The sequence below is a fragment of the Cheilinus undulatus genome, linkage group 18 (assembly GCF_018320785.1).
Source record: "Cheilinus undulatus linkage group 18, ASM1832078v1, whole genome shotgun sequence".
NCBI classification, from domain to species: Eukaryota; Metazoa; Chordata; class Actinopteri; order Labriformes; family Labridae; genus Cheilinus; species Cheilinus undulatus.
In genome coordinates this window covers 11,686,843-11,702,692 of record NC_054882.1, presented here as the reverse complement: position 1 = coordinate 11,702,692, position 15,850 = coordinate 11,686,843, and the positions used below count along the sequence as shown (strand labels likewise).

General features: G+C 43.5%; 1 protein-coding gene across 2 annotated transcripts in view; it reads left to right on the top strand.

The window, feature by feature from the left end:
* syne1b (spectrin repeat containing, nuclear envelope 1b) overlaps positions 1–15,850 on the top strand; it is a 106,232-nt gene that overhangs the window by 53,213 nt on the left and 37,169 nt on the right. For both annotated transcript variants that reach the window (XM_041811993.1, XM_041811992.1), the window contains 36 exons: positions 68–204; positions 684–861; positions 967–1,149; positions 1,243–1,386; positions 2,350–2,514; positions 2,615–2,787; positions 2,877–3,030; positions 3,214–3,357; positions 3,592–3,756; positions 3,886–4,203; positions 4,377–4,532; positions 4,663–4,833; positions 4,915–5,241; positions 5,353–5,505; positions 6,197–6,364; positions 6,484–6,660; positions 6,777–6,923; positions 7,014–7,139; positions 7,368–7,544; positions 7,715–7,980; positions 8,307–10,467; positions 10,594–10,931; positions 11,037–11,181; positions 11,283–11,501; positions 11,606–11,874; positions 12,018–12,183; positions 12,291–12,446; positions 12,614–12,766; positions 12,878–13,060; positions 13,207–13,344; positions 13,570–13,755; positions 13,897–14,019; positions 14,142–14,324; positions 14,667–14,810; positions 15,050–15,238; positions 15,505–15,645. In XM_041811993.1, the coding sequence (XP_041667927.1) occupies positions 68–204; positions 684–861; positions 967–1,149; positions 1,243–1,386; positions 2,350–2,514; positions 2,615–2,787; positions 2,877–3,030; positions 3,214–3,357; positions 3,592–3,756; positions 3,886–4,203; positions 4,377–4,532; positions 4,663–4,833; positions 4,915–5,241; positions 5,353–5,505; positions 6,197–6,364; positions 6,484–6,660; positions 6,777–6,923; positions 7,014–7,139; positions 7,368–7,544; positions 7,715–7,980; positions 8,307–10,467; positions 10,594–10,931; positions 11,037–11,181; positions 11,283–11,501; positions 11,606–11,874; positions 12,018–12,183; positions 12,291–12,446; positions 12,614–12,766; positions 12,878–13,060; positions 13,207–13,344; positions 13,570–13,755; positions 13,897–14,019; positions 14,142–14,324; positions 14,667–14,810; positions 15,050–15,238; positions 15,505–15,645 (8,523 nt within the window). The remainder of the gene's footprint in view (positions 1–67; positions 205–683; positions 862–966; positions 1,150–1,242; positions 1,387–2,349; positions 2,515–2,614; positions 2,788–2,876; positions 3,031–3,213; positions 3,358–3,591; positions 3,757–3,885; positions 4,204–4,376; positions 4,533–4,662; positions 4,834–4,914; positions 5,242–5,352; positions 5,506–6,196; positions 6,365–6,483; positions 6,661–6,776; positions 6,924–7,013; positions 7,140–7,367; positions 7,545–7,714; positions 7,981–8,306; positions 10,468–10,593; positions 10,932–11,036; positions 11,182–11,282; positions 11,502–11,605; positions 11,875–12,017; positions 12,184–12,290; positions 12,447–12,613; positions 12,767–12,877; positions 13,061–13,206; positions 13,345–13,569; positions 13,756–13,896; positions 14,020–14,141; positions 14,325–14,666; positions 14,811–15,049; positions 15,239–15,504; positions 15,646–15,850) is intronic.

Sequence of the window (15,850 nt, the reverse complement as noted above, 5' to 3'; positions counted from 1 at the left end):
TCCAGTGACAAACCACCATTAATAATAAACAGACAGTCATATGAATAGCACATTTTCATCCACCCAGGAAACTCTGGAGGAGCTTGTCAAAGCTGAGCCGCTGTCTGATAGTCTAAAGACTCAACTCAATGACCTGTGCCGGTTCTCCAGAGACATGGGAACACAGTCTGAGAGAGTTTCTGCTCTCATTAAGGAATACAACAGGTGGGCAACCTAAAAATATGGCCAAAGCAGCCTTTTTCATCAGGATAAACATGTCCAAATTGAGAATTAAAATGCAATTTCATGCAGTAAGATTTTTCTCAAATACTAAGAACAGGAGTAACACAAAACTAATTTAGCAGCTTGCAGGGCAATGCAATACAGTAATTTTGTTGTAAGTTGTTTTTCTCTGACATTTTAGGCTTTATTTTGTGATGTTATTGTTATATGTTATTACATATTACAGGAGATATCTGTAGTTACCTTAAACATAAACCAAACAAAACCTTAAATCCTATAACCTCATGGTGAAAATAATTATTTGATGTCTTTGTTTTGAGTTCTGAGTATAAAAGGTCATCATAAATGCCGCAACTTGCAACAAGGCCCATCACATTCAGGGAAAAACAAAGTTTAGAAATGAATGGATTTCCATTATTATTCCCTGAAAATTCTGTTTTGTCTCCTCCTGATTTGCTCAGTCTCAGTCTCCAAGCATCAAGGGAGTGCCAGAGCAAAGAGAAACTGCTAGAACAAGGGTTTCGCTCAGCCTTCAGAGAGTTCCAGCAGTGGTTGGTCAATGCCAAGATCAACACAGCCAAGTGCTTTGACGTCCCTCAGAATCTCAGTGAGGCCTCATCCAGTCTGCAGAAGATTCAGGTACTCAGAGTCACATGTACCCTATGAATTGACAGCTGTCAGATTTATTTAATGTATTCTAAGAATCTTTACAAACTTGACTTATCATTTGTCTTTCCTCCACAGGAGTTTCTAAGTGACAGAGAACAGGGTCAGTCTAAGCTGAACGCTGTGGTTGTCAGCGGTGAGCTTGTCTCTACTATTGCAGCTAAAGACAAAGTAGATGCAGTTCGAGCTAAGATGAACACAGCCAAAGAGGACTGGAAAAATATCATGTCAAACCTGCACAACAGAGAGACGAGCCTTCAAGTAAGTTCTCTGTCACTGATCTAGGCCTTTATTAAAACTAAAGAAGTCATTGGAAACATCTCAACTGTCTCTTTTTCCATCTGTGTGTGCTAGAACCTTTTATCTCAGATGAAAGATTTTGAGGCGAGTGCTGAGCCTCTTCAAGAGTGTCTGAATGCAACAGAGCTGGCTGTGCAGGAGAGCAGCACAAGGCTTCATGATCTCACAGCCAAAAAACAAGAGCTTCACAAGTTACAGGTAAAAACGTGCACTGAGCTTGGAACATCCCCCATTTTCATCGACCACTCATGTTCAACAACCACTCAGTGCTTCAGCAACAACCGGACTATTTCTGTCATTGGAAGAAACTTGCCTTTCCTGCTCTGTAACTGTGTTTTAGCTTTGCTGTTATTCTTTCAAAAATACTGTGATCAGCTAATGCTTACTACCTTTTGCCTAAAAATACTGTAATCCTTTTGCCCTCTTTGCTTCTCTCATTTCTTCTTAACATTGTTCGTTATATGATAAATCTGTCCTGATATGTTAAAGAACTTAAGTCTTTATTATTTTGAACTGTCTACCATGTTTTAAGTAACACCAGCCAAATTTCTCATTCTATCTTCGTGCCATATTGCCATTTCTAACCCCTCAGTGTGAGTCTGATTTAACTGTCTGAAATCTGTGCGTCAGCTTGCATGCGTCTTTGATAACCTGCTTGTGCTCTTCCAGTCTGTGCTTGAGGAGCTAGCCTCTCACGAGATTCAGCTGAACAGGCTGAAAGAGAAGGCCCAGCTGCTGTGGGATGAATATGCGGCCGGCAAGGGTTTTGTGCACCGTGTCTCGCAGCTCTCTGCTCAGTACCTAGCTTTAACCAACCTGACCAAGGTACAGTAACGCCTCCCAATCTGCCTGCACACTGGCGCTTTTCTGGGGGTAAAGCTGGCGAGAAAACAGCCGCACTAGACTGGATGGAGCTCTAACTTAACAATATTTTACAGATTATAAACAGTGAAGGTAGTAACTGACCAAGATTAAACACTAATTTCTTTCTTAAGTTACTGTAAGCAACTGTTTTATAAATTAATATTTCCCTGTGTCTCCTGTACTAAATGTTTGTTAGTTATCAAGTAATCTGCATGTGTTGTGATAACTTTGAACCCACTGTATATTCAGATTCTTAAAGCTGTATTGTTGATGTTCTGGTCGTGTTCTGCTCTACAGGAGAAGGCATCACGGATTGACCGAATAGCCACTGAACACCAGCTTTTCTCCCAAGGGCTGAAGGAGCTGCAGAACTGGGTGGCGGACACCAGCCACATGCTGCAAACCTACTGTGCCCCCACTGCAGACAAAAATGTGCTAGATAGCCGGATGATCAAGCTTGAGGTATCAAAAACATATATTTAATAATCAGAATTAGTGAAACAACTGAAAATGCTCATTATGGTCTAGTTTAATAAATGCACATATGTTATTGTTGCGCCAGGCCTTGCTGACTGCACGTCAGGAAAAAGAGATCCAACTAAAGATGCTGATCACAAGAGGAGAATCAGTTCAGAGAAACACCTCAGCTGAAGGAGTACCTGTAGTCCAAAAGCAAATACAGGATCTAAAAGATTCCTGGGATGCCTTACTCTCTGCCTCAATCCAATGCAAAAGGTTTGCCCCCCTTTAAAAGTAACAACATACTGGCATGTAGCAATTGCTGCACTTTTGTCTGACTGTGGTTTTCTGTGCAAATTCAACAGTCAGCTAGAAGGGGCCCTGTCTCAGTGGACCAGTTATCAGGAGGATGTTCGCCAGTTTGTGGCTTGGATGGAACGTGTGGAGGAAAGTCTTGATCCCACTGACAAACAGTGCCCAGAGATGAGGGACAAAACTGCCAACCTTAGCAAAACCAAGGTAATAATATCAATATCAATAATTTACTGAGCTTTATAAAGACCTGAGACATTAAAATTTCTTATTTTTTAGGTTATAAATGTGATGAAAATGAGCAAATTGAGAGTTCAACACTGCATGAGCTATTAACTACCACAATGTGCCACAGTTTATTCATAGTGTTGCTTCTCTTTTCTGTTTTAGTTGCTGTATGAGGAAGTGCTCAGCCACAATAGTCTGCTGGAAACCATTACTGCAAAAAGTGTCAGTATCTCTGAGAGCTTTGTCACTCAACTCGAGCTTCAAGACCTGCAAGAGCGCTATAACACTATGAAAGACAATGCAATGGTAATTAAAACAGAATTTGCACCATGTTCAATACAGAATCATGTTTAAAAATGTGTTGACTTTGGTATTAGATAGTAGCAAGGTCTTAAATATTATTTTTCAAGTAGCTTTTTTACAGAGGATTTTTTTTTACCCTTTGTAAAATCTTATGTCAGTAGCATCTAAAACCTACCTTGAGAGGAAAAGCAATATAGGCTATGAGATTGTAATTTGTTACCTTTATTATGTCTGTAGAGGGCAGTAGCTAATGCAGAGGAGCTGGTAAAAGCCCACCATGAGTACCAACGGGGCCTCCATGCCTTTGAAGACTGGCTGGAATTAGAACAAGAAAAGCTTGGCTGCTATACTCAGCTGGAGGGGGATGTGGACATGCTGGAGGAGACCCTGCAGAAGCTGCAGGTTTGACAGTCTTACACAGAAAATGTCTCAAATAAACAGATAATAAAATACTACAACTAGAGCGAATCCTAACCAGAGGTTCTATTAGGGGAATATTTGACCAAAAAGTCAACATCTTTATCACTACAGGAACTGCAGCTGCACTGTACAGAGGGCCAGGCTTTGCTTAATACCCTGCTGGTCAGTCGGGAACTGGTCATTCCCTGGGGCCTGCCTCAGATTGAAGACCGAGCACTGGAGACCCTGCAGCAGGAGTGGAGGATGTACCAGGCACGACTGGCTGACACCCGCTCTCAGCTCAACAGTGCTCTGGCCAAACTCAGGCAGATGGAGCAGAAGTTTCAGTGTCTTGACAGCTGGCTGAAGGGCATGGAGACCAAAGCACAACTACGGAGCCATCGACGGTCTGATCGAACCACCAAAGACGCCCAGCTCCAGCTAATAAAGGTGAGTTTTACATGCACAGTGACCATGCACATGAAAGTATTTCACATTATTTTATGTGAAATATTTAATTTTGCATTTTAAATCAGCACAGGTCTCTGATATTAAGTCTCATGAATAACTTCTGATGTTATTGAGGGTTAGTCATGCATCTCTAACCCTGTTCGTCTGATCAGACCTGGCAGGAGGAGGTGCTGGTTTATCAGGAGGAGATGGAGGGACTCAGTCTCTTGGCTCAGCAAGTTCTGGATGAGACTCATATCAGCAGTCAGATCAGTAGCAGAGCCACTAAGATCACAGCCCGCTACCACGTCCTGCTTCTGCATTTACTGGTAATATAATTTTGAACACAACAACCAGTATCTGTATCTGTATGCTGACAGATCAATGAAAGCTGTCATCACTTAAGTGACCTCAAGCTTTCTCCCCCAGAGCTCATCTCCCACTTTCTTTGTAATTCAGGAGACGATCAAACAGCTCCAGGAGGAAGTGTCTTGCATTGAAGAGGCACAGTGTGTCTTCAGCACTTTCTCAGACTGGCTCAGCACGGCTCAGAATAACTTCAGCACGGTGGCAATCAGCGTTGATGCAGTGGACCGTTTTGCAATGGAGAGGAAGATGAAAAAGCTAGAGGTACATTTCGTCTCATATAAACCTTCTATTTATTGTCTGCTTTGTTAAAAACTAACCATCACCATCCCATGCACTTGTCAGGCTCTTCAGGCTGACATGGATCAAGGTCACACTTACTTAAAGACAATGAGGGAGAAGACAGAGCGAGCCATGGCGTTCTTAGAGGAGCCAGAGGCAGAGCAGCTGAAGGAGGAGGTGGATACACGTCTTTCCCAACTAACAGAGCTGACGGAAGCTCTGCGCACTGAGCACAGCTCCCTTGAGAAATGTATTTCCCTCTCTAAAGACTTTATGGAGAAATACAAGGCCCAGGCCCAGTGGGTGAGGGAGACCAAGAACCTTTTAGCCTCTAATGTGGAGCCTAAAGCTGAACTTTACCAGAAGAAGGCTCAGCTAGCAAAGTACAAGGTAACACAACATCATTGTCAATTGCATTTTACTTTTAAATACTATTAAAACAGAGCAAAAAAAGGTGAATGATCATATTTGTATTATTTTCCCCTCTTTTCATATGTGCAGACCATCCAGCAGACAGTGCAGTCTCATGAGTCAGCAGTGAAATCTGTCTTTGAGAAAGGAGAAGCCCTGCTGGACACGGTTCATGATGCCACTATAAGTGAAAAAATGAAGAAGCTGCAGGCTGACTACCAAGATCTCTGCTTAGCAGCTAAGGTAAGGACAATAAAGCTGTTTCCACTGAGAGGTAATTTATGAAGCAGAGCCACATGGAGGTGTTTCATGTGAAAATAAGTGATTGAAATAAAATCAGTGTGTTGAATTTTTCCTCTATATAAGAGCTGAGCTGGAGGGTAAAGTTTCCAATTTACTAGTCAGTCATTGTTCCTAACCTTACCTATGGTCGTGAGCTTTAGGTAATACTTGAAGATCAAAGGTACAAGAGGTTGAAATGAGGTTTCTCCAGAGGGTCTCTGTGCCTGGCTTTAGAGACAAGGTTAGGAGCTCGGCCATAGGAGCTCAGAGCAGAGCCGTTGCTCTGAAAGTAGTCAGTTGAGGTGGTTCAGGAATTTTGTCAGGACACCTCCCTGTGGAGGACTTCCAGGCTCATACAGCTTAGAGGAGAGCTCAGGGCAGACCCAGAATTTGTTGGAGGTATTATATATCCCATCTGGCCTGGGAATGCCTCAGGATCCCCCAGAAAGAGCTGTAAAATACCACTGAGGGGAGGGATGTCTGGGTTGACTTACTTAGCCTGCTACCACCGCTGCACCTTATGCATGGAAGAAAGAGAGTGGAATCAATGAATTTAACTGAATGAAATGGACTGATACACAGAACTACATTCTGCATTGAATGCTTTCTTTTCATACAGCTTTCTGAAGCTCTGCTGTATGTTATATTTTAGACACAGGTCCAGAACCTTGTGGAGTGGGTGAAGGAGCACGAAGATTACAACAGTGAACTGCAGGAAGTGGAGAAGTGGCTTTTACAGATGTCCAGTCGACTGGTCACCTCTGACTCCATGCAGACCAGCGGCATGGAGATGGCCACTCAACAACTTGCTCGACACAAGGTGATCTGGACCATAAAATCCTGAGAAACAATCACTGTTTTCACAGTGTTGCAATCTGTTCATCTTTAGATTGTGCTTGACCTAACTGTATTTGGAAACATGCAACTTTTCATTTAAAGGCAATAATGGAAGAGATAGCAAGTTTTGAGGAACGTCTCATCAGCCTGAAGCAGAAAGGGGAAGACCTTGTGGCCAGCTGTACAGATCAAGTTCAAGCAAAGATCAGTCAACAAGTCCAGGCTCACCAGCAGGGGACCAGGGACAGCTACTCTGCCATTTGCAGCACTGCCCAACGTGTAAGTCAAAGAGGACAATTACCCTGCATCTATCATCTTTTTACTGTCGTTTTAAACCTCTCAGTTTCATGAAATACAGAAAAAAGTTTAAGGTCTTAGGTCACCTTTTTCCACAGGTGTATCAGAGCCTGGACCGGGAGCTGCAGAAACACGTAAGCCATCAGGACACTCTACAGCAGTGCCAAACCTGGCTCTCCACAGTGCAGGAGGAGCTTCAGCTCAATGATCAGGGACCAACTGGTCTGCAGGAAGCGCTGAAGCAGGTCAGTGGAATAGTGCAATTCATCAGCTCTTAACATCTAATAATAAAAAATGTTTTCATGAATTTATTTGGATGATTTTTTTATACACAGGTGAAGCACTACAGGGCCCTGCAGGAACAGGCCAGCACTTACCTGGACCTGGTGTGCTCTGTATGTGATCTGTCTGATGATGCTGTTAGGGTGGCAGCTGCAGAGGTCCAGCAGGTCAAACTCACGGTCAGTGATAACTCCCTACTTGTACATTATGCAACATAGAGGAAACTATTTTGAATTAAGGATAATATAATGACTCATTAAGACTGAGTTTTATCACCTGACAAAACAAGACATACCTGTTATTACCTTACTTTTTAATATTTAGTCATGAGAAACACGCATGCCGTGCTTAACAATGTTCAGTTCCCCAAATACTAACTGTAAGATGTCGTATGCATATTTTTGCAGATAGAGGAAAGGATGTCCAGTGCTCAGGAGCTTTCAGAGGGCTGGAGGGAGATCAAGGAGCAGAAACAAGATCTGACCAGTCTGTTTCAGGATATGGAGCAGCAGCTCCTCAGCTTCTCCAGAAGGCCAGCAGAGTTGGAGGCCAAGATAGCTCAAAACATGCTGTCACAAGCCAAGGTAGGGAGCCATATTATAGTGTTCCTATTTTTGATGAATACATACTTGTTATTTTTAATTTGCTTTTTATTATCAATGAAACATGTTTGCTGGTCTGTGATGAATCTAAGAGATCTGGTCTCTGTTTGGCTGTATTCTGGACTACTATCATTATATTGCTCATCGTACAGGAATGCAGCCAGCAACTGCAGTCCAAACAGAGTATGCTGACCAAGATGACGGAGACTGTGAGCAGACTGACGGGTGGCCAGGACTCTCCGGAACACGCCGAGCTCGACCGTCTGAGCCATTCCTGGCTGGAGCTCTGTCACCAGGCCAATAAGCTGCAAAACCAGAGAGAAGAAGACCTGCAGAGATCTAAAGAATACCACGACTGTATCTCTGCAGTGGAGGCTCTGTTTGAACAGGTGTCCAAAGAGTGGGACAATCTGGCCAGGTGTGTACACATCAAGTACTAACATTTGCCATCAAGTGTTGCTGTGATTCTAAAAATTTTCTGACAGGGACAAATCCAAACAAGCCAATTGTGCTCACCTCTTCTAGTTTCTTTGCCAAAGCTACAACTTAGTGTGCAGTTTTCAAGGATGATGGTTACAGGTTCTTTTTGTTAGACCATTTGTTTTGATTGCATATGTCTGAGCTCATCATATCCATAAAATCAACTCCTAACAGTTCATAAGAGACAAACAGTCAGTTTTAACTATTTTGGATCACATGCACACAATTATCATGCACTGTTACTTTCATTTCTTTTCTGCACAGAACGGATGCTGAAAGTTCATCTCAGCATTTGGAGGCTTTAAGGCGGCTTGCAGTAACTCTGGATGAACAAAAAGGCACTCTTGAAGACCTGAAAGAACAGAAACAAAAAGTAATCCAGCATTTGAACTTGGATGACAAGGAGCTGGTGAAGGAACAGATCAGTCACTTTGAGCAGCGCTGGACTCAGATGCAAAACCTCATTGAAAGGAAAATCCAGGACTCAGTGGTGACCCTGGAAGAAATGGGCCAAGTAGAGGCTCGTCTGAGGGAAGCTCGAGACTGGGCAGAGGAGCAGCAGCCTGCCCTGTCTGAGGCCATGAAAATGAGCCCTCCTCCAGAGCTGGCACAGAGTTTCCTGTTTGACCACCTGAGCATCTGTAGTGAATTAGAGGCGAAACAGCTCCTGCTAGCTCAGGCCATGGCTGATGCTGACAGGGTTCTGGCTCGTTTGGGCCTCAGTGAACGCCAACGTTTACAGCAGCTTATTGTCGACACTCAATCAGAGGTAGAATCTCTGAGTGAGAAGGTTGTGCAGCGCAGAAAACACCTCAGCAAGGCTTTCACAGAGAGGACACAGTTCCTGATGGCGGTGAATCAGTCCATTTCCTGGGTGCAGCAAAATGAGAAGAAGGCCCAGACAGAGGAGTATATTGCTTTGTTACCTGATGACTTGGCCAAGCAGGTGAGAACTTGTAGAAACATTCAAAGCAGCCTGAAGGCCTATCAGAGCGAGCTGACCTCCCTGTGGTCTCAGGGGAGGGACCTAATGAGGGATGCCAGTGAAGAAGAAAGGAATGAGATCCTCACAAAGTTGCAGGAGTTACAAAACATCTTCGATAAAACACTACACAGATGTGGCCAGAAACTGCAGGAGCTTGAAAAGGTGCTTGTTTCCAGAAAATATTTCAAGACTGACCTGGAGAAGATATGCCTGTGGATAAAACAAGCTGATATCGTCACCTTCCCTGAAATCAATCTGATGGTTGGAGATGCTGAATTAGAAGCTCAACTACTGAAGTATCAGCACATCATTGAGCAGGCAATTGAATATGAGAATCTTCTTCTAATAGTTCAAAGAGCTGGCCAGGAAATATTGCCCAGTCTGAATGAAGTAGACCATTGCTATTTGGATGAAAAACTCAACACCCTCCCCCAGCAGTATAACAGCATATTAGCACTAGCCAAAGAAAAGCAGGAGAAAATCCAGCAGGCCATTCTCACTAGGAACGAGTACACCTCTTTCATAGATGTCACCCATAAAGCCTTGAAGGAGCTTGAAGAACAGTTCAATCATCTAGGTGATCAGCCTGTTGGGCTGCAGACTGAAGAGGTTGTCAGCCTGCAGAGTGATTATAAAGCAATCCAGGCAGATCTGACCAGCCTTGGTCTAGCTGTGAGTGAACTGAACCAAAAGAAAGAGGGATTTCGTAGTACTGGCCAGCCGTGGCGGCCAGAGGAAATGACACAGCTTGTGAGCCTTTACAACGGTCTAAAGAGGCTGATTGAACAGAAAGTTGAGCATCTGGATGAAACCTTGGAGTCCTTTGAGGATCACAAGGCGATGGCTATGCAGGTTGACTCTGAGTTAAAGGCCACAAAAGAGCAGCTTGTCAAAGTCAATGCAGAGACGCAATCCGCTGAGGAGAGGCTCAAAAACTACCACGCTCTGGCAGGAAGTCTCCAGAGTGCCAACTCTCACCTGTCACGGCTCATGGAGCAGATGGACACTCTCGCACCCCGCGTGGAACAAGCAGCCCATGATGCCTCTAAGGAACAAGTGGTTCTGTGGCAGGAGGAGCTGCGGTCTTTGCAGGCTGCAGTAGGGGAGCTGATAGAAGAGTGTGAGAACAGGTTTGTTCAAAGTAAAGACTTTGAGACAGAGATGAAACGGACTCTGGACTGGCTGCAGCAGGTCCGGGATGAGCTGGGTTACGCTGTGATTGTTGATGTGAGGGTGGAGAAGGTGCAGGAGGAGATCAGAAAGCAGCAAATCATGCAAGAGGAAGTGCAGTCAAGACTGAGAATAGTCGCTGCTCTTAGCAGCAGAGAGCAACAGAAGTACACCAGTGCCAATGAGCTTGTTCCCACCCATGTCGATACAAGCCTGGAAGAAATGGCAAAGCTGCAGGCAGATGTTCAGAAAGCTCTGAGCTCCAAACAGGTTAGATTTTTATTTAATATCATATGAAACAAAATAATCATACATAAGGCTCTGATATAATGCTGATGTGTCTCATGGTATTGAGTCATGGCAGCAGCTTTGAATCTAATTTCTCTTTGTGTAAAGATTACTCTGGAAGAAGCCCTGGTGTTGTGTCAGAAGTACCACTTCAGGATGCAGTCAGCCTGTGAATGGCTGGAGGATGCCGTGTCCTTCCTGCAGCAGGCAAGTCTGGGTGTGGACGTGGAGAACTATGAGGAGTGTCTCAGACAGCAGGGGGACATCATGGCAACAGAGCAGGAGTTCCTAATTCATTTGGAAGAACTGCAGGCTCTGCTGCCCACGTTGGAGAACCTGGTCAACCCCACAACCAAAGAGCAGCTTCGTGTGAGTGTCGAGTCAGCAAAGCAGAGAGGTGTTGAGGTCAGGGATCAGCTCCAGTGCCACCATGATGTCCTTCACAGGTAAGCAGAACAGATACTTTGATGGTAGCTGAAATGTTATGCAAAGGGACGTGAAACAGTAGTAGTTGTGGCACTAAACTCCCTTATACCAATTGTTTTTCACAGCTGTGTGGATCAGTGGAAGACTTACCAGGAGGCAAGGCAGACTGTCATTGAGCTCATGAATGAGGCTGAAAGGAAACTGACAGAATTTTCCACTGCAAAGGCTGGCACAGGCCAAGAAGCTGAAGATAAGCTTTGCAGTCATCGGGTATGAGAGGCCCAATCAAAGTCACATGCATAAAAATATTGGGCAGTATTTCCATGAATGCAGTAAACTTTATTGATTACTTTTTGCTCTTTATATTTCAGTCTCTTGTATCGCTGGTGAATGGCTTTCAAGAGAAGCTAAGTGGTCTAGAGGAGCAAGCTGCTCAGCTGGAGCTAGTAGGCAGTGATGCTAGTAAAGCCACCATCAGTCGCTCCATGACCACCGTGTGGCAGCGCTGGACTCGATTGCGAAGCGTAGCACGGGGACAGGAGAGGGTACTTGAGGACACAGCACAGGAATGGAGGACTTTTAGAGAGAGGGTACATGCAAAAACAATTTCTATAGATATAAGTGAAAATCTTGACTGATCATGATAACATTTATTGATAATCTGATGCTAAATATCCATTTGAATTTTTTTCAGATGGTAAAGGTGCGAGCCGTCTCAGATGAGCTCCAAAGTCGCTTCCCAGACAGCGCTGTGGAGAAAGCTTCCAAAGCCACCCTGCAGTCTCTGTTGGACCAGCATGATCTGCTGAGCCAAGACCTGGAGAGAGAGCTCTCTTCCCTAACACTGCTGCGCCAGTACGCTCTGAGCCTGCTGCATGATGTGGAAGTGCCTTCACCAACAAATGAGCAGGATGAGCTGCCCAGCCTGAAGGAGATCAGAGCTGTACAAGACCAAATGGAGAGGTAGAAAGAAGAAAAACCTATATCACCGATTGATTGCCTTAATTAAGATTTTTTAATGAATAGTCTGATTCAAAGGAAATGCATATTGTTAACCTTTGATATTATATAAAACACTGATAGTAAATTTTCTTTTTGTCTTTTAGCCTCCTGACTCAGTCTAAGACCAAGCGAGCTCAAGCTGCTCAGGAACTGAGGGACAGAGAGGAAGTGGAGAAGGAACTTAGTGTCGTGAAAGCCTGGATTCAGGAAACCAGGGAGCTTCTCCTCAACCCCACTCCAGATATTGATTCTTTGCTGCAGGAGCTGGAGGTATAACTTTCAACTAATGACATAAACATTATGATCTTTCAGCCCTTTGCCAGATATTTCAATAGCATTTATGAGACTGGTTTTGGTCTTCTTTTTGTTGAATCTAGGTTGTACATGGAGATGTGATCACTTATCGTCAGAATGTGGATAAATTAGCTGAGCAGCAACAAAGTAAATACCTGGACCTCTACACCATACTGCCCTCTGAGATCTCTATGCAGCTGGCTGAAGTCTCACTTGCACTGGGTGCTATTGAAGATCAGGTATTGTATCACTGAAAAACCTTTCAATATGAATAGAAACCTTATGGGCCTCTTTTAATAATGGATTAGAAAAATTAGCTTGTGAAATTCTCGTGGGAAAACAAAAATAATATGTTAAGAATTTTGCCACAATGCATTTTTGATGTTTCTTATATTGAATGTTTTAGGTTCTCTCTAAAGAGAGAGAAATTCAAAGAACGAGAGAAATAAAAGAGAACTTCAGCTCCAGAATCCATGACATCTCTGAAAAACTCAAAGCAATATCAGCTAAATTTAAGGAAAAATCTCCTGATGTTGATCATGCAAAAGAAGAAGTCAAAGTAAGTTATTCTATTGTCGTCAAACTTGATAAGATACTCAGATTTTAATTCAATTGATACTATCAAAAATTGTCTGGAGATGTTATACACATGTTTATTGTCTTCTTTCAGAGCCTAGCTGAAGACTTGGACAGTTGTGGTCGCACCCTTGCAGAACTTGACGCTGCTGTGCAAGATTTCGGCCGAAGAAACCCCCTGCTGGCCAAACAGCTCGGCGACGCCATCAGCAAGCTATCAGAGATGCATCATCATACAACACGGCTTGCAGACTGCAGAAACAACTGGCTTAAAAAGGTTTGTGTTTCAGATTTTCTACAAACAAAAAAGTTGATGTTCACATGCAGATACCTTTAAGCAACAACATTAATACTGCTAATCATGCTTTTTGTGTTTTTTTTATTAGCTTTAACTGCATTTTCTCTCTCATCTTGTCTCCTCAGGCTGTCTGTTATTTAGATGAGTATAATGAGATGTTAGACTTCATTTTGAGGTGGTCGGAGAGAGCCAAAAGTCTAGTGAGGGCAAATATCATCTGGAACTCCTCTGTTCATCTGCAAGAGCAGATACGAATGTACCAGGTAAGATGGGGGTCCAAACATGCATCTTCATCAGATCAAATGCAATATAGAACTTTAGCTTTTTTTTACGGTCTATCTACCCTGCTTCATAGTATTTCATGCTTACCCAAAAACTGTTCACATACATATCAGGGCACATTCCATGAAAGGCACTTGTTGCAGGGAATAAAACCCACCAGGAGACACAAATTCCTTTCATTCACCATCTTGTTGTCCTGTGCTCAGGCTGTCCTGCGTGAGTCTCGGGAGCTCCACGGAGATCTGGAGTCAATGGCAGAGAAAGTAGAGCTCCTGTCTGAGGTGCTGCAGGTCGAGTCTCTGAGCCAGCAGGTTTGTGAACTCAGTCGACACACTGAGGAGCTGCAGCAGATAATCAAGACACGACTGCAGAGCTTGGAGGATGCAAACAAGGTACAGAAAAAATAGTATTAAGTTCATTACTTTGTGAAGTAATTAATTTACTTACTCTTTTGTTTCACATTTAGCTGAAAATGTATTACTTGTGGCTCATACTTTGTTTTTAAAATACTGTAAAACTGGCTGTGTTCTCAGAGTATGGAGGCCCTGGAGTACGAAGTTAAGGCCTTACATGTTGCTCTAGAGCAAGTCCAAGCGACCCTGACATCTCCAGAGTTGTCACGCCAGAGCCTCAAAGAACAGCTGGCTCAGAGACAGGTATCCACCCTTCTTTAAAATAGAAATGGCCTCTAAGTTCTCATAAACCACCTTCAATGAAATCAAATCACATTGTAGCTTGTTAACAGCTTCACGCTATGTAAACTCTCCCACTTTTCCAGCGTCTGTTGGCAGACATGGAGGGCTTCAAGCAGCAGGTGCAGGCGGTGCAGCTCTGTCAGAGTGCACTGCAGGTCCCAGAGGAGGTTATGCCTAACCTTGCCATCTGTCGCACAGCGCTGCGTCTGCAGCAGGAAGCTAGTCAGCTGCAGCATGTGGCTATTCAGCAATGCAACATCCTACAGGTACAGTAGGGGGCACTGTTACTGCAGCTCTTACTGTTTTATCAGTGCCGGTTATTCCAACACATTGAGCAGTAGATGGACTCTGTGGACAGACATGGCCATCAGCATGAGTCTGAAAAGTGCAGGCTTTTTGGATGCATTTTGATGCCACAATCAAAGAAAATCAATGCATTGAATATTTCAGGTTCAATTCTTGTGATGGCAATGTCTGTCCACATGAACAGAAAGCATAAATGGTTCCCTGCATATTTCGATTGTCTAATCTTTAAGTTTAAGATTTGAGAAATTGGAGTTTAAATTTTCCATCCTACATCAACAAAGCAGTTTACCTTTTTCATCTAGGAGGCTGTGGTGCAGCATGAGCAATATGAACAGGAAGTCAGAGACCTCCAGGGGCTGATTGAGGAAGCACACCGAGTCATCCAAGACCGACCAATCCCCTCAAACAACATCCAGGAGCTGCAGGCCCAGATCCTCCATCATGAAGTACAATTTCTTAATTCAATAACTTTAATCACCTTTCCTGTAAACGCAATGTAAAGATTGAAAGGAAGGAACTCTGGAAAAACTATTAGTTTGATATCGGCATGCTCAGATGTAGAGATCTTTGCCTATGAATGTGTACAGAAAGCTTCAATGAAACCCTCCACTTCTGATTTTCTTTGTGTTTATATGCGAAATATCCTCAGAACTGCATTATAAGTTTTTCTTATATTTTTGAATAGGAACTGGCCCAGAAGATCAAAGGTTATCAAGAGCAGATTGCCTCACTAAACTCAAAATGCAAGATGCTGGCAGTGAAGGCGAAGCATGCCACCATGCTGCTGACAGTGACTGATGTGGAGGGACTGCCTGAGGGACTGCAGGAGATGGATGAAGAGGAATCCAAGAAATCTTCAGCACAGGCTGTCATGGTCAGAGAACATAATGTATACCGAATAACAAAGTGTTGCTGACAAAGCTGTGTGCACTGTTTGTGATGACTCATTCTCTTTCTGCTGTTCCTGGCTTTAGCTTTAAATCTGTTTTACACCTCTACTAATGAAACTGCTTTTGTAATCGGATGTGTTTTTTATCAGGTGCACTGTGCCATAAAAAAACACATTGAAAAAGGATTAACCTTTCTCTATCCACTTTGAATGTCTGCTGTCCTGTCAATATTTCTTGCATGGCGCTTCAGATGACAGCTGGCCGCTGTCACACCCTCCTGTCTCCTGTAACTGAGGAGTCTGGTGAGGAGGGCACTAACAGCGAGGTCTCTTCTCCTCCTGTCTGTCGCTCTCCGTCTCCCATCACTTACACTGAGGCCACTATAACCAAGGTATCTACCTAATCTCTGTCTTTTCACAGCCTCCAAGTTAGCTTTGATTTGTATGCACGCTGCACATAACTGTGTAACTCCAGCTTCATGTTTGATCTTGAAGTTTCTCTTCCAGTATTCTTTCTCTGTCTTTTGGGATTTTTGTGTGCAAACTGTCTAGTTCAAGAGAAAAGGGTCAAAGATCCATAAACAAAAGTATATAAAG